Raw genomic sequence first — 22,204 nt, 5'->3', positions numbered from 1 at the left:
GTGTATGTGTGTGCGTGAGTGTACACACATGTTCTTTGTTGGGTCCCGTAAGTCTAATTTTATAAATGTTACCTTCCTGAGATGTCAAATTATGGTCCTGAACACTTGTGGTCACTAAGGATCCCATGGTATATTTTGCAAAGGTATTTTGGGAAACTACATTCTGCCTGTATAAATTCCTCTTACAGGTTCTATATGTGACAGTATTCCTCTTCACTTCTCTTCTATGCTATTATGGAGTGTTGCTGTAGTCCTGTATCTCACCCCAGTGGTGGCTACATTAAAATGTGGCCTTACATAAAGTTGATAAATCTGTTTAAATCTTTAAAGACCTTTGACATAAGTCACTATGTAAATATACATTACTATTCACTTTAGTGTTGTATTCTAAAACATAGTGGCCAAAGGTATGTTAAAAATATTGGATTCAGGTTAGGTAAATGAGACTTTTTGATAGAAACATTACAACATAAACCACAACTAAGATATTGAAACCTCAAATGCAATTCTGATCCACATGGTGCATTTTAATCTCATTACTCCATTATGGGCAATTTGACATTTATCTACTGTTATTCAATTTTTGTAAAATGTATTCTCCCAAACTGCTATGAAATTAGAGATTATAAAGAGGCTGTTTTTGGAAAATATACCCAAGCCATCATGTTATCAACCACCTAGTTTAGGGATTTTCTATAGTAAATATCCACTTGCCCCAGATATGACATATCACAGAATCTTATACTCTTTGACCTATAATATTAGAATATTTGTTCTGCTTAATATACCATTCTTTTTTTCTCTGTAAATCATTCACTGTCTTCATGTATTATAAATTAGTTCAAGTACTCTGTATGGATAAGCCGATTTGTCACGTATAACTAGTGCAGATGTTGTTGTTCAATTGGTATCTTGAGGTGAGAGAGGTGCATTGTTGACCCACTGCTTCACCTTCTCATTAACTGCTTGGTAGCGTATTGGTTGAATGTAAGATTTAAATCCTACTATTTAAATGTTCTCGGGTGCCTTGCATGGTTTCCAATACAAGACATATAGTCCTACACTGGCAGCAGCAGAGCTTTAGGTCTTAAAGGGGTGCAGCTATACAATGGATAGAGGACTAAATGCTCTTTGCTTTGCAGAAACACAGGGGGAAAGTGCAGGAAAACTCCAAAAGCATTTCCTCAAAAAAGGAAGGGTTTGAAGTCCTATGGAGTTTCAGGAATGGGGCCTACCAACTCCAGGGATCCTGGTGAGCCACAGTGCCAAAACTCCTTGTTCCATGGATCTGAAGCCATTTTGCATGGAATTCTGGATGGCTCTATGGTCTCCCTACCATTTCTGATTCCCTGGCTGCATGCCACCTGCAGAGGCCACTCTGTCATTGACTTGATTCCATTGCAATTACTCAGTAACAGCCCTGGAAAAAACTACAGTGATTTTAACCAGTTGTATTAACTGCCAGACAGATTTCTGTGCAGAAAACCTGCACGTATACAAGGTATGGGGCAGAAGAGAACAACCAATTTGTTCCTCCATCCTCTCCTCCTCATGCCCGTAACCCACAAACTCACAGAACCCCAACCCTCTGGAAATCTGACAGGTTGGTGGTGGGAGTGCTCTTCCATTCCATGCCACCACGGGGATTCACTTTCAGCAGCAACACTGACTCCTAGTTATTCACGCTAAGTTCTCAGTTATGCCAAGGCCCTCTTACACTGCTCTGACCCCCTAAAGTGACCTCAAAGCAGGTGGAAATCGCTCCCTGAACTACCTGTGTGCAGGGCACCTTTCCAGTCAGTGCAAAAGTAGTGCAACAGCTCTATGCCAGCTGTAGTCCCAGCAGAGTGCACAGGACTGGAGTCTGGGATGGAGATGGGGAACTGACTAGACTGCAGTGCAGTAAGGGTAGTCTCTGCTTCCCAGGGAGACAGGAGATTATAATCTTTCCTCAGCCTGCCAGAAACAATCAAGCACCCCCCTCTTTCTTTGTTCTGATTGTCTGGAGGAGGAATGAGAAACAAATGAACCCTGCCTTCAGGAGAGGACCCTCACAAGGCAGGTGCCTTGATCCTGTATGTTGGCTCCAGATGAGAGGTGACATTTAAAAAAAAAGTCCATAGTAGTGTTTGGGCTTAACTTCTTGTCTTGATGCAGGGTCCAGGTAAAACTAAAAAAAACTTTCATATTCCTCCTACTTAATAGAATAAAGCAATATTTATTTTCACTACTCCCAGCACCATCACATTAGCCATCAAGGAGCTACCACATGTAAGTGCACTGTTCACGTGTCAAGAATTAGTCCTTTGAATATATCCTATTAGAGGCTCATGCAGGAGTATTCAGTATTTGTTCTTGTCTTCAGATAAGAATGTGACAGCTGAGTGCCTAATACCTTCAATGGACCCTACAACTGTGTTAAAGAAGACAAAGGAACAGCACAAAAGAAAATGCTATTCCTAACACTCACTTGTACAACAGCTTCCCTCTAATGAATTCACAAACATTTACTGACAATCACACACCAGCTCAGAGAAGTCAGCATGGTAGTGTGATGGCATACACCCATGTTTTCCACCCTACATACTATTGTAACAATCTTTGTATAAAATATGCTTTGTAACTTGCTGGTCAATAATATCATAGTAAAATATAGGTAGCAACATTATTGGTAAAATTATGAACATAAGCTGAAATTATGACTGAAGTGTATTTGCCAGACAAGTCTGGGGAGTGGTAAACCTATTTCTCAATGACAAAGGGCAAGTTGATGCCCCAGTCAGGTGTCATCAAAACTGACGAGTCATCATCTATCATATGGTCATTCTTTGGCAAGGAAATCTGATCTTGGCAATCAACAGCATGAACTGTCCCCGCTAAGAGATTCCATAATTCCTTTGCTCTCAGCTGGAAAGATCTTTATCTAGGGCTCACTCTCCGGGAAATGCATTTCAAAGGGTGACTGAACTGTAAAAGTGAGAGGCAAAAGCACCGACAGTTATCTCTCCCTGTCCATCTGTGACACGTTGTACCCCATGTACCCCCTTTTGGGGTGATTTGTGTATCATTCATGTTCAGGCTTACAGTGTAACTGTGTATTGTCTGATGCAAAGTATGCCATGTAAGGTGTTTATGGAATGCTCATGACATACTGAATATTATTGTTATGGTAGCATATTTCCTGCAATGTCATACATATGTACAGATATGAAACTCTGCTGTGTCATATCCCCAAATGTGTGTCTCACATGACTTGAATAAGAACACAAAGCTGTGTTTCCACGCCCAGCAGAGGCATGCATACAGGAACAATGGACTGGCCTAAGCACCTGTGAGCACTTTGGCTCAAGTGGAAGAAATCATGCCCATTGCTGGACAGGGTAGATCACCTGACACCAGTGGGTGTTGGGGAAACTTGTTAAAAGCTGAGGCCTCTGTATCAGGGGCTCTCCCTTGGATCTATCTTTCAAGCAACATCACAGACTGGCACCTACTCACGGCGAGGCGAGGCCTGGTTGCAAGATGCATCACAACCAGCCTGTGTGGTAAACTAATGTCGTAGATTGAAAGAGACTGGAATGTTAATCCTAGTTTAGGATAAGAGTTATCTTTTAGTTAACTGTGATTAACTCCTTGATTTATTAATAATCTGACTTAGATTCACTTAAAATCTTGCTGTAGACAATAAACTTGTTTGTTTTATCTAAACCAGGGCATGTGGATTGAGTGTGTGCAGAGACCTCACTTAGAGTGACAGAGCTGGTGCATATCAATTTCTTTGATAAATTGATGGACAAATGTAAATGAGCTTGCAGTGTACAGCACTGAATCCTGCAAGATGGCTGTTCACAGGGTTGCATCTGGGACTGGGGGTGTTTGCTGAGGGTTAATCCCATGAGTGGCTGGTCAGAAGCGCTCCTTCAGTAGGTCTGGGACCGATTACTCACAGGAGGCTGGGTGTGGGTTGACCCAAGAGTGGGTGGTTCACACCGCAAAGCAGGGTAAGTCAGGACCCAGGAGTGAGGAATTGGGGTGACACATCTACACATCAGTCCAGATTGCAGTGGGGGGAGGACATCACACCATCTCTCTGTTTTCCACCTAAGAAGACGAAGGAATCCAGTTTCTTGACTTTGAGAGGGATTCTGACCTGATGATTGCTCAGTAACGCAGTTGAAAGCATGTGGTAAGAATTTTACCTTAAATTAAGCTTAGTTTATAAAGTTTTAGTAGTAGGAAGAGTTTTATCTTTTTATTTTTCTCATAAACATTTCTGACTTTTATACCTTAATGCTTGTACTCACTTAAAACCTATCTCTGTAATTAAATAAACTTTTTTGTTCTTTAATCAAGATTAATCCATTGTTGCAAATTGTATGGGTAACTCCATTTAAGGTGGCAAGTTGCTGTATATCGTTCCCTTACAGGGGCAATAGATTTTTGTTATCTGAACTGGCCCCAAGAGGCTGGACAGTGCAATACAGAACACATACGTTTTTTGTTTTTTTTTTTTTTTGGGGGGGGGAAGGGGAATCCAGGACTAGGAATGTGTTTGGGTCATACAGCATATGGTAACTAAGGTTGGTGGAACCCAGATTGTGCCTTGGATGCTGGAAGGCTATTTGTGAGTGGTCCTGGTGGGAACTACAACAGCAAGGCACTGTAAGGCTTCCCAGATTGCAGGACAGGGATGACAAAGCCCCTCACTGGTCTGGATTGCATCCCAAAGGGTGATAGGTGTATCTGCATTTTCCAGATGGGGAAAATGAAGTTACAGAGAAGTCAAACAGTCAGATTTTCAGAAATGCTAAGTACCCACAAAGTGCACAGGAGCTGCAAATTCTAAGCATCTTTTAAAACTCCATAAATGACTTACAAGTTACACAGTGAGTTAGCTCATGTATATCAACATTTTTTTGTGAGGAGCTGGTAAAAAGCAGTAAGACAACTCTCAGCTCTTTGGTCCTGCTCCTTGCCTTTGGTGATGTTTCACCATCTCAAAACAATGGAAAAAGCAGGAGTTATATTATTTGTGTATTTTTAATAACACCTCACTGTTATAACAGCGAGAGTTCTCTGGCATCTTAAAGACTAACAAATTTCTGCCCACAAAAGCTCATGCCCAGATAAATATGTTAATCTTTAAGGTGCCACAGAACTCTCACTGTTTTGCTAAAAACAGACTAACACTGCTACCCCTCTGGAACAAATAACATAAAAGCTCAACTGAATGGGAAAAGATATATATGCTTTAGAGCATATGCCAGATTATAATTAACAGTGGGCAAGGAGAAAATTTCTCTTACTGTGTGCAGGTTATTTTATACCTGCCTACTTCAGCATTTCTTACACATAAATTTGTGTCTCCCTCCAACATGTTCCTGCCTTTGTAATACAAACTCTCCCCCCAACTCTCCCTGTGTAGTTCAAGTGGATTGGTGCAAGGCTTTTAGATACCCCTTATCAGCCTGCACTGATTCATTCAGCACTAGCATAAGTTGCCAGCAAGCAGGATATGGTCAAATGTATGTGTTTTATGAAGCTCTCACTGCATTTCTTCCACTATTTACTATCATTATAACAATAAATTAAATGCTGTCAGGAAGGGTAAAGGGCTAACACAAATTGAAAAATGTATTCCATTGTGGGCAAAATTAATCATGCCTTCAGTGAAACAATTTTTAAAAGCCAGTATGTAATCTTAAAACCAGACCTTTTTATTAATTAAAAACAACTGAAATTTCTTTGAAACATGTACATATATTTCAAAAGGCCAAACTTTTTGATTCCACATGTACATATGGCTACAGCCATGGATAAGGAATATTCTGTTTCAATCAACCAAACCATGTACAGCCCAATACTTCTGTCTATGGAACCTCTTGAAGGTTCAGGCCCTAAACCTGGTGCATCATTTTAGTAAGATGTTTGGGTAATCTTTGCAAATTCACTACTCCTTACTGAGGCCGCAAGCCACATGTAAATATAGGAAATGTTGCTCTTGAAGGAATGTCTATATTTTCAGCCAGCTGCCTCTCCACTCCACACACTTTTGTGTCCCCAATCATCTGCATTTGGCAGGACCATTAACTGTTTGTTTGTATTTCATTATATTTTATTTTGCTTTTTTGTTGCGAGGGCACTGGCTGGGAGTATTTAAACCCCGGAGCCATGGGACAAGTACTATGACAACTCCCTAGCGGGCACGGGCAACTACTTTTACTTCCCGAGCGAGATTCTGCAAGCATGACGCTGGATCACAAGCTGTAAGCCGGTCCAGGACGGGAGGGCTCGGAGAGGCCTCCTTCCACCAGAGGCACAAACCCAATCCCTGCCCTGGATTTCCCCATCATCATTTATTCCCCAGGGCCACGAGTGCTTTGTCCTGCCACTCCTACGCCTGGCCGGCCCTGGCCTCTGGCTAGCTCGGAGTTTGCTCGCACGGTGTGGGCGGAGCTCAGCTGCTCAGTCTGGGCTGCGCCTGCAACTCCGGAGCCACCCGGCTCCCAGGCGGGGCGGGCTGGGAAGGCGGAGCCTGCCCGGAGCCTGAGGGGCGGCAGCGCAGCCGCTGCCTGGCCCGCTCTCCCGGCGGCCGTGGCGGGTGCGCGCGGCTCGTAGCTGGGATGGCTCCGCGGGACTTGACGGTGGCGCCTGGGGTCTCCGCGGCTCCCCCTGCGCCGGGCCTGGCGGCCGCCCAGGCGAACAGCTCCGCGCTCGGTGGGTGACTCGGGCGTTTCCTTGGGGAATAAACGTGGGGCCGGGACCCCCCTGAGCATCCGCCTCCCTCCTCACCCCACCGGCCGCTTCCCGAACGCCGCTCCTCCCCCCGCGGGGCTTTCCCTGCTTCGCCCCCCGCCCACCCCAGGGCCCCTGGCTCTCCTCGCGCCTGAGTTCGCCTCTCCCGGCTGCGGCCTCCCAGCTCCGCCAGAGCACCCCCGGCCAGCGTCTGTGCGCCGCAGGGCAGGGATCCGTTCCGCCGCCTCCCCACTGAGCAGCAGCCCGACCGCGCTCTTGAGTCCTCGGTGGGCGCCGTCCTCGGGCCCCGCCCATAGGTCTCTCGGGAGGCCCTCCGCGTTACTTCCCCTTGGCTCCCCCGACCGCCCGGGCGTCCCCCCCCAGCGCCCTCCTCTGCCCCGCCTTGCTTCCCCCTCTTTACTGCGCCCTGACTTCTTCGGGGGCCGGCTCCTTCCCTCGCCACTGCCTGGCTGGGCACAGCGGGGGGAATCAGGCACTCGAGGAGAGCCGGGTCCTTCCGGGGAGCTAGTACCCTACGGTGCCGCCACTTGTTACGGGAGGAGGAGCTGCCTCCGCGGTCACGTCTCGGTCTGCCCGCGGTGAGTGAGGGCGGCAGGCACTTACATTCAGAGGAGTTGTATTATGTAGGCTCCAGGCTGGGCTGGGCACCCGAGGTGGGAGTATTTCCTTCCCCCTCTCTCCCTGTGTCAAGCAGTTGTCTTTTCGGCGATCTTGCTTTTCTGGTAGTTGGAAGAGCCCCCCTCCCTCCCTCCCAGATGAGACTTCACTTTGATACAGCAAAAGCAAGGAGAGTCCTGTAGCACTTTAAAGACCAACAAATTTAATTTCTTCAGGCATAAGCTTTCGTGGGCTGTAACCCACTTCGTCAGATGTAAGGAGTATAAATCAGATAGCAGGTATATATATACATGTCCAAGTTTGATACAGTTTCTTGTGTAACATCCCATACTAGAGGCATAGCTAAGGGTAAGGGAGGTCTCTGCAGTGTTTCAGAGCTGTAGCAAGAAAGTTCTTGGCTTTCCAAGTTCACCTCATGGTGCAGGTTGCCCAATATTTGCTAAAACAGACCTCTAAAATATTGGCTTCTTGGCTTCTTTTTTGCATTTCTTATATGATTTGTCATGTCTATGTTAAACTTGGGTCCAAATTAATCAGCTGCATACATTCAAGGCAGATGACATGTCTTCAAATGTTTCCTGTTTCTGCCTGAGGGAGATAAAGTGGTCCCTGAAACAGAGATAGGTATCTCAGAAGATGGCACTTGTTTGAAGGGATACTGTCAACTTAAATTTGGCTCAAAATTTAAACTTTGGGAATTGAATTTTTATAGTTCATGAGACCCCCATAGATAATTCAAAAACAAATTCCAGTGGAAACAGTTGTTTTTAAACTAACATTCCTCTGCATGGATTTCAACTTTTACGGATTGCAGTACTAACAAACTAAATGTGAAACTGACTTCATTTTGTTTTATTGTCTGAGATAAGAAATGCAGAAAGTAATCGGAGCATAAAGTGACATGTAAATTTGATTTTTTTTTTTTTAATTTTTTTAATTTGATTCGACGGGATGGATCACTTGATGATTGATTGCCTGTTCTATTGATTCCCTCTGAATCATCTGGCATTGGCCGCTGTTCGGAAGACAGGATAGTAGGCTAGATGAACTGTTGGTTTGACCCAGTATGGCTGTTCTTATGTTCTTAAAAAATTCATTCATCTTTAAGATGGTGTCCGCAATTATAGATGAAGATACTAGTTTATAGTGTGATTTTAAAATTAACTAGTGTTTTGAATAGTCTTGTGGAATGGAGTTGGTAGATCCAAAGGATAGCTTGTTTAATCTGAAATTTTGAGTCTGCTGGAAAAGTGTCAACCTAAACAAACACCTGGGTATAATATTAAGCATTGCTCCAAGGCTTTTTATGCTATGATTTTGCAGATGATATTCCCAAATGGTGCAGCAGGGTTGGAGGATCTTGTGATAAAACAGCCTAGCTTTATCTGCACTCTTGCTTCTGCTGGGGGAGCTGCACCTAAAAGTATGTCTACTCTACACTGTAGCTGGGGAGCAAGCCTCCCAGCCCAGGTAAACCAAGTCACACTAGTGGGCTCATCATGTTAGCTCACTAAAAATAACAGAATGGATGTGGTTCAGGCTTTCAAGCTTTGGCAAGCAGTTGGGCTTGAGTCAGATTTAGTTCTGTTGAGTTTAAAGACAGTTACATTGGTGAATTATTGGGGTGGCCTGTAACTTTTTTTTTAAAAAAAAAAAAAAAAAAAAAAAAGAGCCCCATCTACCTGGGCTGAGGGCTCGCTCCCAGCTGCAGGGTAGACGTAGCCTGAGGGTGTGAAAGATCATAGCATAGACAAAATGCTTGGAGCACACACTAACTTTTAACATCATATCCAGGTGTTGGCTGAAGTTGACTCTTATCTGTCAGACACAAATTTTCATTAAAACGGGTTCATCTTCTGGAGTTACTAACTTGTTGATTCACAGGTCTGCCAAGGGAATGAATTAATGTTTTCTGATGAGTGCGTGTGTACGCATAAAGGAGTGGTGGGGAGGATGTGGTAAGAAAAGGGGGGGATTTTTCTTTTTTCCCTGAACAGCCTTTCTTCCCTCAGTTCTCACTCATGTTTATATAAAATACTATTGAGTAAGACTTAAGTTAACCGGTGTCCCATCTCTCCTTTGGTATATGTGATACAGGTTTGTACATGCTATAGTTGCTGTGCAGTTTAAGAGCTATAGTTTCATGAAGAGAAACTAGCATTTTTACAGATTTGTTTAATTAGCCAGAAGGCTGGGATTGCGCGCGTGTAGAGACGTTTAATGTATGTAAATGTCTATTCAGGTTTAGTTCTGTGGAACTTGACGATAATTATACTAGTGAATTTTTGGGGTGGCATACCTGAGTGGGAGGAGAGCTTAGTAATATTTGCTTTTTAAAAATCTCTGCTGGGGGATCATCAGTCAGATGGGCAGGACCTTGTTTCTGAAAACGGGACTTGTAAAATGTTGGGACAGGAAATTGTTCCCTTTTCTAAAGAGACGACTGCTCAGCTTCACTTCCACACATCTGTGACCCACTGGATGTCCTTCTCAGGGAAGGGAGGAGAGAGTCACCATTGTGCTTAAACTTCAGTTTTCAGCTAAGTATTGGAAATGCACTTAATAGTGACAACTGTCCTCTGTAGTTAGGGCCCTACCAAATTCATGGTCCATTTTGATCAATTTCCCAGTCACAGGATTTTTAAAATAGTCAGTTTCACAGTTTCAGATATTTACATCTGAAATTTCACCTTGTTGTAACTAGGGGGGGTGGTCCTGACCCAAAAGGAGGCAAGACTATTGTATGGGGGGGGTCGTGGGATTGCCACCAGGTGCTGCTGGCAGGGGTGTTGCCTTTAGAGCTGGGCAGCTGGAGAGCAGAGCAGCAGCTGCTGGCTGGGTGCCAAGCTCTCAAGCCAGCGCCACCTCCAGCAGCAGTGTAGAAGTGAGGGTTGCAGGGAATGGGGGAGATGCCATACAGCCGGGTTTTCCCCGCAGCTGGCCAAGAGGGGAGGGGTCACAGCTGCAGGGGGTGGGGTAAAAGGGGGGCAACTGACAATTGGGGCCGCAGCCTCCTGCCTGGGTCAGGGGGAAGGGAGAGGGAGTCGGGTGCGGGGGGGGGGGGGGCAGCTGACAGCTAGGGCTGCAGCCACCTGCATGGGTCAGGAGGGCGGTGGGAGGGGGGGTGTCAAGGGTGGCTGACAGCTGAGGCCACAGACTTTCTGTTTGGGGAGGTGACAGCTGGAGCAGGTCAGTGGCTGTGCCAGCCAGCGGCTGTGGCGCTTCCTGTGACTGGTGGAAGTTCCTGGAAGAGGGTCTGACCTGACTCTGGGAGCCGCCCTTGCATGGGAAGAGGAAGTCCATCCTTCCCCAGGGCCGGGACTAACAGCTGGAGCCCAGCCAAGGGTAGGAGCCCCCAGCTGAGGTACCCACAGCCCTGCCTCTCCTCTACAATAGCCAGATTTCATGGGGGAGATCAGATTTCATGGTCCATGACATGTTTTTCATGGCTGTGAATTTGGTAGGGCCCTATCTATAGAGTTAAGGGCTGGTTTACACTGAAAACTTACATCAGCATAGCTACATGTCTCAGGATTGTGAAATATTCACACCCATGAGAGACATAGTTATACTAACCTAACCCCCTGGTATGAATAGTGCTAGGTTGATGGTGGAGGTGGATTAACACCAGTGATGGGAGAACCCCTCCTGTTACTGTAGTAAGTGTCTACACTGAACTTCTGCAGCTGTGCCGCTGTAGCGTTTTAAATGTAGACATACCCTAAAACAGATGGTTGAAATATACAGCTTGTCTATGTACAGAAGCTGTGCTGGTTTAACTAAAATAGGTCTTTAAACAGGTTTTAATTAAACCTGTGCGAATCCCAATGTGGTGACCACAGTGATTTAAAATTGTTTGCCGCCTTAGCTTGTGTCTGTAAATTTACCATTGCAAGCTTAACTGATATATATTAGTTTTAAATCTTCGGTGTGTCTACGGAGGGTTTTGGACAAGTTAAGATAAATCAGTTTAAAATAGCACTTTTGTTAAGGTCTAATGCAAAATTGCAATGGATTATGTGGAAACTGACGTTCGAGAAAAAGGCTCAGACTAAATTACAGAAGTCCCTGTCCCAAAAAGTTTACAGTCAATATTTTTGTTTTGTGTTTGTACACAACCTAGTACAAGGGGGGTCCTGGTCAATGAGAGGGGCTTCTTGGCACTTATATAATAGAAATGATAGCTAAATAACAAAACCTGGGTTCTTCCTGATTCTTGCCCTCAAGTTTCATGTTCAGCCACATGTTGCCATGCAATCTTTAGTACCCTTTCAATCAAATCTCCTCCATGTGAGTGCCTCTTGGTCCTTTTCTAACTGTTTCTGGAGTTCCCAAAAACTGGAATGGGGCAGAAGCACTGATGTGATTGTTCTGAGAGAGATTTTCTTGCTTTGATGGGGGGCAGAATATAGGCGTCTGGGTTTCTGCTACTGATCTATTTGTGTGAGCCACTTTCTGTCTGTTTTGACACCTAATGCCACCTTGTTGACTTGAGGGACAAAAGCGTAATTACGTTTTTAGAAATATAAATGTATACAAAATTTTTGTCCTTTTCTGTGCAGCTTGGAATTTGAGTATTTGGAGTTGGAGTTTAACATTTCTTTCAGTGTTGATGTTTCAAAATAGTTCTCTGGATGTGCAGGCCACTGTGGATTTTCAGCCTCTACTGAAAATAGTTTCCAGTAAAATGTGCCACTGTCTTGTTTTCAAATCGTGCGGGGTCAGCATTATAGATCTGAGAGTTCTCCAGTTTAAATGAAATTCTCTTACTTAGGTGGGAATCTTAGTATTTGTTTTTCTTCTCGTGGCCCAGTTAACGTTCCTTTGCAAGTAATTAAGGAAAAATATTACATACTCCCAATATTTTCCAAGTTCTTAATTTTAAACTGCTAACATGGGACATAAATTAAAATTAATGCTAATGATGTGACATCCCCGAGAGAGAAAAAAATGTAAGATGTTAACTGACAGCCAGAAGTAAAGTTTGAATCTTAAATAACTATACTGTTTTAAAATGTTACAAACTAAGTTTCTGGAAGCAGCCTTTCTAATAAACAACTTCAAGTGGATGAAATCTTACATTCTGAGATGTCTGTAGTTACATTTCTGAGATAACATACGAAAAAATGTATTCTAATTTCTTGGTTTAATAAGCAATATGTGGGAAGTGAACAAAAACCTGAGTATGTAGTTCACCAGATCTAACTCAGGCTGTTGGTTGACTTACATTATGTCCATGCTACAGCAACAAAGAGTGCTGTTGCTCTGCTGCTGTTGTGAGACACTTACGACAGCGACAGAAGGGGTTTATCCAGCACAGTAGTAAATCTATCCCCTCAAGGGGTGGAAGCTAGGCAGTCAAAATAATTCTTCCGCTGACCTAGCGGTGTCTATACTGGGGTATTGTCTTAACTATTACAAGTACTTCTGATTTTATTTTATTTTATTTATTTATTTATTTATTTTTACACCTTTGAGTGATGTTGCTAAGTTTTAAGTGTAGACCAGGACTGAGACATTATTTGAACTGGGAAAAAAGGAAACGGAGCTCGTATTCATTCCCTTCTCAGAATTTGTAGAATCATTCTACTGACTTTGAAGTAGTCAGTGATGTGTAGGCTATACATTGATGTTTTTGGCCATAACCAGTAATGATTGCTCCTAACAATGTAGACTTACTTGGGAGGCAGCAACTAGAGGCTGGTTTTCTTTCAAAAGAGTCCTGCAGTAAAGCCCTGATTGAAAATTTTAGGCAGACACTTTTACCACTATTGCACCTAATTCAGAAATAAGTAGGGCTTGGGAAAGGAACTGAACTGTGTAGAGGCTTTGCATCCCATATCTTGGTTAGTCTAGGGAGTTCCTGGCTTCTCTATCAGGTCTGTTTCCATTGAGATCACTATGAGTTTTGCAACTGACTTTGGTGATGCCAGTATTTATATGTCTACTTTTGGAACAGCAGGACCCAATGAAATTCTTAAGGCACCATGCAAGAGCCATCTTTTAGGCTTTTACATGTGGTGTTGGGGAAACTGGATGTTGCTGCTTCTTTGAGGAATGTACATTGTGACCTGAGCCTTAACCTTTTGTGCATTATTTAGATTTGTAGTGTTCTGAAAATAGATGCAGTTGTATTTTAGTGCTGAAAAAAAAATAGCTTTCCATTTCATTCCTTTAGTGTTTACTTATTTTGTGAAATTCTATTTTAGATAATTCTGAGGAGACCTCACCTATTGCTTTTTTAACATATGGTACTTTAATCTAGCTTTAGTTTTTTTCTGAAGATAACACTCGTTTGAGAGGAGAGACTGTCTCTAGCTGTCATTTCCTTCATGTCACTTCTTCTCTTCTTTACTTCCTGCTTGTCTCACTCAGATCTGTCTGACATGTTGGTAAAGTACAATGAAGCTACTGTGCTAAAACCAGTAGAGAAGGAAGCACATTATGTCTGGACTTCATGTAGTACTTCCTCTGATAGGAGGAGCTGAATTGGGCTGAGCTGTTTCAACACAGCTCATCAGGCCTGCAGATGAGTAGCCATATGAAGAATATCAGCAGGCTGCAGTTTGATAATCTTTTGTTTAAATTAAATTAAAGATTAGACTGTCAAGAGGCAGTTTTCTTAAATAAAAATATCTTGTAATATTTTTACTAAATAACTTTATTTCCATGCTTTTAAACGACCAGTGCTGTAATGTAAATCTCTGAACTGTACAGTGGGATTGCTACTTCAGATGTACTCAGTTTAATCAGATAAAGTGTTTACCAGTTGTAAATATTGATTGTTGCAACAACGAACCATAGGATCAGTAGGGTTGGAAGAGACCTCAGGAGGTCATCTAGTCCAATCCCCTGCTCAAAGCAGGACCAATCGCAACTAAATCATCCCAGCCAGAGCTTTGTCAAGCCGCACCTTAATAACCTCTAAGGATGGCGATTCCACCACCTCCCTAGGTAACCCCTTCCAGTGCTTCACGATCCTCCTAGTGAAAAAGCATTTCCTAATATCCAACCTAGGCCACCCCCAGTGCAACTTGAGACCATTGCTCCTTGTTCTGTCATCTGCCACCACTGAGAAAAGCCTAGCACCATCCTCTTTGGAACCCCTCTTCAGGTAGTCGAAGGCTGCTATCAAATCCTCCCTCCCTCTTCTCTTCTGTAGATTAAATAAGCCCAGTTCCCTCGGCCTCTCCTCATAAGTCATGTGCCCCAGCCCCCTTATCATTTTTGTTGCCCTCTGATGGACTCTTTCCAATTTGTCCACATCCTTTCTATAGTGGCGGGCCCAAAACTGGACGCAATACTCCAGATGTGGCCTCACCAATGCTGAACAGAGGGGAATAATCACTTCCCTCGATCTGCTGGCAACGCTCCTACTATTGCACTCCAATATGCCGTTAGCCTTTTTGGCAACAAGGGCACGCTATTGACTCCATATCCAGCTTCTTGTCCACTGTAACCCCCAGTTCCTTTTCTGCAGAACTGCTGCTTAGCCAGTTGGTCCCCAGCCTGTAGTAGTGCCTGAAAGGGCACACCAGAAGATATAGCACTAAAGCTATACGTAGTTTGAAAAGCGGACATAAAATAGAATTCTTTGCCAGTGAAGAAGAGAACATTAAAGTATTGTTTAAAGGATTTTTTATGTTAAGTAAATAACAAAAACAAGCTGATGGCAAGTGCTTTAAGGAATCAGACTTGGATTACAGTGATAGACTTTATCAAGTTACGGTATGAGAGACTGGAAAAAATAAAGAAAATATAGTATTTAATCTCTGGTTTTTTGTAGTTTGTATAAAAAAAGAAACCAAACAGATTTGATCTTTGTTGCAAAGAGGGTTTATTCTGAGAGAATCTGAGTGCATAGTTAGAGCTTTAAAGTAAATATTAACTTGACCAGTAATTCTAATTCTGTTTTATTAGGAAGGTTGCAAATCCTCCATTCAAACAAACATAGGTAGTTCATTGATGGGGTGGCTGGACGCTCAAGCTTTCAGAGAGTACAATTGTGGTGCCAAATATGAAATCTGTTATGAATAAATAGTACTAAGCAGTGTTCCATGAGAAAGACACTTGATCACTCAATATACTACTGTAAGCTTCAGACTGCAGGAAGGGGAACCATTCTGTCCCATCTACTCTCCTCCACTGCCAAAAGAATGTGACAGTGACTGGAGGTTAATGGTGTTTCTGTGGAAGAAGAGCAGCAGTATCAGAGAATGGAGAAAGGCAGCATTATTAATGCTAGCAGAGGGGGAGATGTTGCTTTTGCAGGACATGAATGCTTGCCTGTGATCCTTGCAATGTAAAAAAAACTTGAAACAGAAAGTGGGGGAGGGTTTGTATTACATTGCAATAATTTTGTTTCGTGGTTTTGGTGGCTAAAGGGCCCTCTCAAGCTCCGATTCTTGTCATTGCTGCACTTTGATCTGAGCATAGCTCTATTACTGTTTTATGTCCAAGCTATTTTGTTGATATGCAGGTGATATAGCACTCAGTTTTAGCATTGGGATGAATGGACAGATGGTATAAAACATGTAATTTAATGATGGATAGTGAAGTGAGATGTTTCAACTTGATTTTTTTCTGCTGAATCCTTCTGTTTTCTCTGAAGGTGGTCAAACAATAACATCTCCTGAACCAGTGCTGAATGGAGAAGATCAGCTCTTTGTTTCTAATCATGATCACACAGACACAATGAGGAATGCTAGTCTTTAGTTGAGATTTGTCATCTTTGGTGCTTCTGCTTTTTAGGTAAGGATCAACCAAGGGTGGAGAAAAATTCAAATCAGATACCCAAATTAGATCCATTCATTTTTTTAAACAAAAAACATCTGAAGGCGGTCCAGATCACATATAGCACTCAAATCTTAAACCTCATTATTAGTGTTAAAACATACAAGAGAACTCTTAAGTACCATTTTTAGTGAGTGTCTATCCTGTAACCTTAGGTTTTCTATAGCTAGTCCTAATAAATAGGCAGAAGGGGACGCTCTGGAAAAGGAGCAAGAGGTGAAGAAATAATATAATAGAAGCAATTGGGTTGCTGTATACTTGTCACTGCTGCAATCAGGAACGCCTGTCCAGACTGAGCTTTCTCTTAGGCTGTGTAGACCTAGGAGCACTTTACCGCTATAGGAATACCATTACATTATATTGGCAAAGTGCTCCTATTTTGGCTGCTGTGCTGGTATGGTGACATCCCGTGGGGCCCCCCCCCCCCCCCCCAAAAAAAAAAAAAAAAAAAAAGAGTAAAATAAACTATTCAGGTAAAGGCACAGTTTTGCTGCTGTAACTGCATGTACACTAGGGTCTTCTGCCAGCACAGCTGTGTTGGTCAGGGACCACATCTCTTTGCACACCTGACATAGCTGATTGGGCAGAAATCTGTAGTGTACACCTGGCCTCAGACCCTTGGGATATTGCTACGCTTCAATTGAACACCAGTGACTGTCCTGTGCCAGCTGACTCAGGCTCACGAGGCTCAGACTAAGAGGCTGCTTAATTGTGGTATAGATGTTTGGGCTTGGTCTGCAGCCTGAGCTCTGGGACCCTCCCACTTTGCAAGGTCCTAGAGTCTTGGCTCTAGTTTCAGCCTGAACATCTAAATAGCCCCTTACCATGAGTCCTGTGAGTCCAAGTCAGCTGGCACGGGCCGTCTATGGGTTTTTAACTGCAGTGCAGACATAACCCCTAGTCAACAGCTTTGATGCGATATCCCCTTGAGAATAAAGTAGGATGTCAGAAGGTTTCAAAAGTGCACATCATGCCTCTGAAGGGAAAAATAATTTACAGCTTGAGTGATTTGCCTAGGATTTTTGGTAAAGTATAGGGTCCATACCTCAGCAAGGTAGGCTCTGGCTTAGCTTCCCAAGGTCAATCTCTCTCTAATTCCAGCTCTATCACAGAAGCAGCATTATGGAATTAATCTACATTTTCTACCTTTAGTTGAACACTTAGCGTGGAGTGAGCTTGTACTTCAATGCGCTTTGTTGTCTGAATATTGTACTTTAATATACAAATACAAACATTATCAAACTAATAACTAATAATAGACGTGATTTTTTTTTTTAAACAAAATTTCTATACTGGCAAAAACCCTAGTATGGACACAGTTACCCTTGCAGAAACACTTTTGCTGATATAGCTTACTTTGTTCAGGGAACTGCTATCAGCTAGACCGGCAAAAGCACTCTTTTGCTTGTATAGGCAGCATCTACATTAGGAGTATCTGCTGGTGTAGCTAAATTAGCCTTACAAATAATAGTTAAGGCCTAGTCTGCTCTCAGAAATTGCACTTCCAGTGCAATTAATGTGTCTTCACAAGGGCTTGCGCTGGTTTAAATAAACTGAGTTAGATACATATTTAGTTGGGGAAGTGTCTGTAAGCAGACCCCAGATCCTTATCCTGAAAACATCTTGTGTGTGACTTACATTATGCATTTGAAAAGTCCAGCTAAACTTAGTATGATTAGTGATTTGCATAGTTGCTCAGATGTGTGCAGAATTGTTTGCAGGGTCAAGCTCTGTGATTACTGTAAGATTAAACAGCTTTTTCAAAACACTTTGTTTTCAAAGAATGCTACCAAAGCGTGTCTTTTGCTGGGGAAAGAATGAGAGAACCAATAAATCAAGAAATGTGGTGGATCCACCCCAGACTGGTGGCTATTCTTCCATAAAATATACCAAGCCAGCAACAAAAGTAAACTTCTGTCTCACCACCTGGTTAACAAGAAGTCAGAAATGCAGTCGTCTTAGGTATCCCAGCCCTTTTTTCACCACCCAGACACTAGACTTTATGATAAGTGGTTATTTAAAACCAATTTTATCAATCAAAGGATTCTTGTGGTCCCAGGAAATCAGCCACACAGCCTGGTCAATGTAGAACTCAGATCTTACCCAATAATCACACTAGTGCCAATCCTTTAGTATCTAATATCTAAAGGTTTAGTCATGGGGGGAAAGAAGAGAGTTAAAATGATCAAAGAATCATTGCAAAGTTCTTGGATCAGGTTTGTAGCAGTGGTGGAATAAACTGCTAATTTGAAAAGTCTCTGGAAATTACCCAAACAGTTTGGGGGTCAGTAGTCCTTGTTTAGAGCTTCTTTGTTAGACATTCAGGCCAGAGAAATGAAGCAGGAAATGAAGACCAAAATGGAGATGTTTTAGGGCCTTGTATATCTTCTGCCATGTGGGTGGATGCTTTTAGCCTTAGCTTGTGGAAATTTACAGGCAAAGAAGGGAGTTGAGTCCAGGGTCATAAAAGCAAGTCACATGGCATTGCATGCTTTGTTGAGTCATAGGAGCAGCAGTTTCCCATATTCTGGCTCAAACATTCACAGGGACAGTCTTCTTCTATGGTCTGTTGTGTGAGCTAAGTGTCCTTTAATGGACGGTTAACTTGCATTGTCCGTTCACAATGTGCTGTCTGGCTTCAATGTAGATTTTACCTGATAGATGTATACCTCAGGAATACAGCATATATGTAGGATGCCAGTACGTAGTCAATATCTATAACTTCAGGTACGAAAATGTTATGACATATGCATATAAACAGGAATATCATACTCAGCCAATCATAACTTTTCCCTTGATACCTTACATGTCATACTTTGTATGAAATTTGTTGAAATTATGTAGTGGTGGTAGAAACAATGTTATGCATGGTCATATTTTAATCATACAGCATTACACTTGTCTCTACTACAAAATTAGGTTGAGTTAAGTTAGGCTGACCTACAGCCACCGCAGCAATTAAATCAGCTGTCGGTGTCAACACTGCCCTCCTCCTGCTGGTGGTGCACATCCTCGCCAGAAGCGCTTACACCAACTGAAGTGGGGCATTGTGAGGCACTGACAGCCAGAGCGTGGGGGCACTGACAGCTGTGCTGGGCTCACAGTGGGAGCCCAAATGTGAAATAATAGCTGTGAAACTGACAAGAATGTCAATTTTATTGTTGGTAGGCTTCCTGCTGTGAAATTGAACTGGTGCCCAGCTCACAGATTGGGCTATCAGTTCGGGGGCAGGGAGCCCAACTGTCAGCCTGGCTCCTGCTGGCAGCCAACAGGCCATATAAGTAATGCTGTGTCTACACAGACACTGCAGCACCTTAATTACGTCGACCTAAGTGCTACACCTCTCGCAGAGATGGAGTTAGGTCAATGTAATGGACAACTTACATTGGCAGGAGCACCATTGTAGTGTAGACACTGACAGTTAGGTCAACCAGAGTTAGGTTGACACTAGGCTCTTTTGTGTAGATCAAGCCTAAGTGTTAACTTCTATAGCACAATCTATGGGTGTCACCTTTTCTACTGCTTACCCCAGTTATGTAAACAAATATCTGTAGTGTCTAAAATGTGTGAAGTACTAATGAAGTGCTGATTTATTATTTTCATGAGTAACTGTCCCAACTCTGGTAAAACGCGCCCTGCTGGACACTCACCAGGCAGCTGTGTTTGGGCTTTACACTCGACACCTGTGGATTTTTTTTTTTTTTTAAGCGTCCTGACACTGAGCATAGTCCAGCCACTGTCTCAGGCTTGGGGTTTCTTGGTACACCCTGGGGATGCAGATCTGTGTCTAGCCCCCCTCTTTAGAGCTGAGCCCCCCCCGTTAGCCTCAAAACTAGTGCCAGATCCATCAGACTCCTCAGTAGCTTCGCACACCCTTTCCCAGAGTTCCATCTTGTGGGCACTCTGGCTTACAGAGGTCACCTCTGTAAAATAGTGGTCCCACTATAGTGGAAGCAAATACACAGGCTTTGCAGAGGGTTCCAAAACCAATTTTTCTTTACTTCAGCTAGAACAAGAAACGTACAGATCCAGACAAATCAATAAACATCTGTATGCCATTCTCTACCTCAGTTTCCTCACCATTCTTCAGCATTCTTTGGCATTTGGCTCTGGCTTCTAAAGAGTCCAGGAGTCTTCCTTTCCCACTTTCTTGCACTTGGCTCCTCCTCTGGCACATGGTATCTCTCTGGTCTCCTCTATTCTTCTCCAAAAAGGCTGAAAGATTTTCTTTTACCTCCGGGCACCTTTATTAGGTCAGGTGATCCCAATCAGCCTCACCAGGCCATGGGAATCTCCCATTAGGTGATCTGTAGCCTCTCCCCTGCAGTTCAGACTTGAAAAACAGGTTTCCCCTCCAGCCCCCTTCACCCACAGCCAACTCTTTGTCCACTCTTGCTTCCACGTGAATAGAGGACCATCGAGGTTTTATGACTCTCCACTGCTCGCCATATGTTATTACCTCTTGGAATTTCAGTCCAACGTGCAGATAAAAAGACAATAGAATTCAGACAAGTCCCATATTCAAAATGGAGTTTGCAGTTTGACAGAGTCCCAATATCAAACGGACTTCATAATCTGTATGTATACAGGTTCCCCAAATCACCACGGTTTCATTTGCAATTTAAGTGTGTTTGATTCTTTCATATATGTATTTGGTACATTTTTATCATAAAAGGACAGTTCCCCAGTTTAAAAATGTTATGCTCCTGATCATTTTCCACTGTCAGAAAATGGATTAGACTTTTTAGTATACTGCTGTGATTGATTAGAGAGTATTGTAGACAGTGCAAATTAGCATTTTATCAAGTTTTTGTAAGTTACTACTACGGTTAATTCAGTTCAGAGTACTTGTATATTTTTAAAGCAGACAAACTAAACAAACTGAGCAAAATATTATTTTTTCAGTGTGTGTATCTGGGGAGGGGAGCATGGAGGCTTTGTCTAATAATGCATTTGCTATCTCCTTGTATTCCCTGGGGCTTATTGGAATTGCATTTTTTAGAGTGCTTCAGTTTATATACCTATCTTAACTGCCATGGCCTAGGCATAACTAAAAACTTCTGTAGGAAAGTACAATGTCCAGGGATGTAAAAATTAGTTTAATTAAAAATCTGTTTAAATGTTCTAAGAATAGAACGTTTAAACGATTAAACGCTGGAGGGGAGCTGTGCTGGGCTTAGCTCCTCATTGCCAAGTGAGAGCTACCTAGCTGCTCTTGTTGGCAGGGAGCCAGCCCAGGTGTGGCTCCACATGCCCAGTGCCTCCCCCCTACCCATGGGGAGCTGGAGCTGAGCCCAGTTGCGGCTTGCCCCCTCCTCCCGATTGCACCCTCCCCCCGCTGGTTTTCTGCCCCTCCCCACCGCTCACAGGAAGCCAAGCTGAGCTGTGACTACCCTGGCGCTGGGATCCATGCCTCCCCGCCAGTGAGAGCTGCCTAGCTGTTCTCACTGGTGGGGAGCCAGCCCAGCTGCTGTTCCTCTCCCTCCCCGTTTAAATGGTCATCAGCTGTTTAAAACATTTAAACAGCTGATGACCGTTTAAACAGTTAACCTTTTATATCTCTAATTGTATCACATATTTCCTTGAAGAAACAACAAAGTCTTCACTAAATTGGTGACTTCTCTGAATATTGAGTATTTTCAGCAGGTAAGGGTGGAAACAAACAAACAAACCAGAACTAATTGGTAGTGTTCAAAATAAATGTCCTGTGGTTTTATTTTAGAATTTGGTGTACATACCAACTGCAGACATTGCTTTTCTTTCATTCAGTCCCTACAAGTTTGCTTTTATTCTTCATCAGTTTAGAATGAATCTTTCATTTGTCATAATGTACAAGTTCTTGGCACAAGCTGTTTTTTTTTTTCTTCAGATTTAGAATATAAAATCTTCTAGAATCTTTTTAGAAATCAACAGATCTTAATAGAAGGTAGGGATATGTGTGTACTATTTTACATAGCAAGTCATGAAAGGTGACTAAATGCTTTCACTTTAACAGCCGCTGTACAGCTGTGCATATATGACAACTTGATTTCCTAAA

At 43.0% G+C, this 22,204-nt stretch overlaps 1 protein-coding gene across 4 annotated transcripts in view; it reads left to right on the top strand.

Moving 5' to 3' along the window:
* The first annotated feature begins 3,373 nt into the window (after positions 1–3,373).
* The window catches only part of RELL1 (RELT like 1), a 36,187-nt gene continuing 17,356 nt past the window's right edge, over positions 3,374–22,204 (top strand). Inside the window, exons 1-2 of one of the 4 annotated variants that reach the window (XM_067551535.1) lie at positions 3,374–3,545; positions 15,986–16,125. Coding sequence is in view for 1 of the 4 variants with exons in the window: in XM_067551534.1 (XP_067407635.1) it covers positions 6,624–6,717 (94 nt within the window). In the remaining 3 variants the exon portion in view is untranslated. Of the gene's footprint in view, positions 3,546–6,099; positions 6,718–7,236; positions 7,335–15,976; positions 16,126–22,204 lie in introns of those variants that run through there. The other 3 variants (XM_067551534.1, XM_067551537.1, XM_067551536.1) reach the window with 3 other exon arrangements.

Source organism: Emydura macquarii, unplaced genomic scaffold (assembly GCF_026122565.2).
Source record: "Emydura macquarii macquarii isolate MOO-44397 ecotype Brisbane River unplaced genomic scaffold, CSIRO-AGI_Emac_v2 contig_1353, whole genome shotgun sequence".
NCBI classification, from domain to species: Eukaryota; Metazoa; Chordata; order Testudines; family Chelidae; genus Emydura; species Emydura macquarii.
This window is presented reverse-complemented; position numbering and strand designations above follow the sequence as displayed.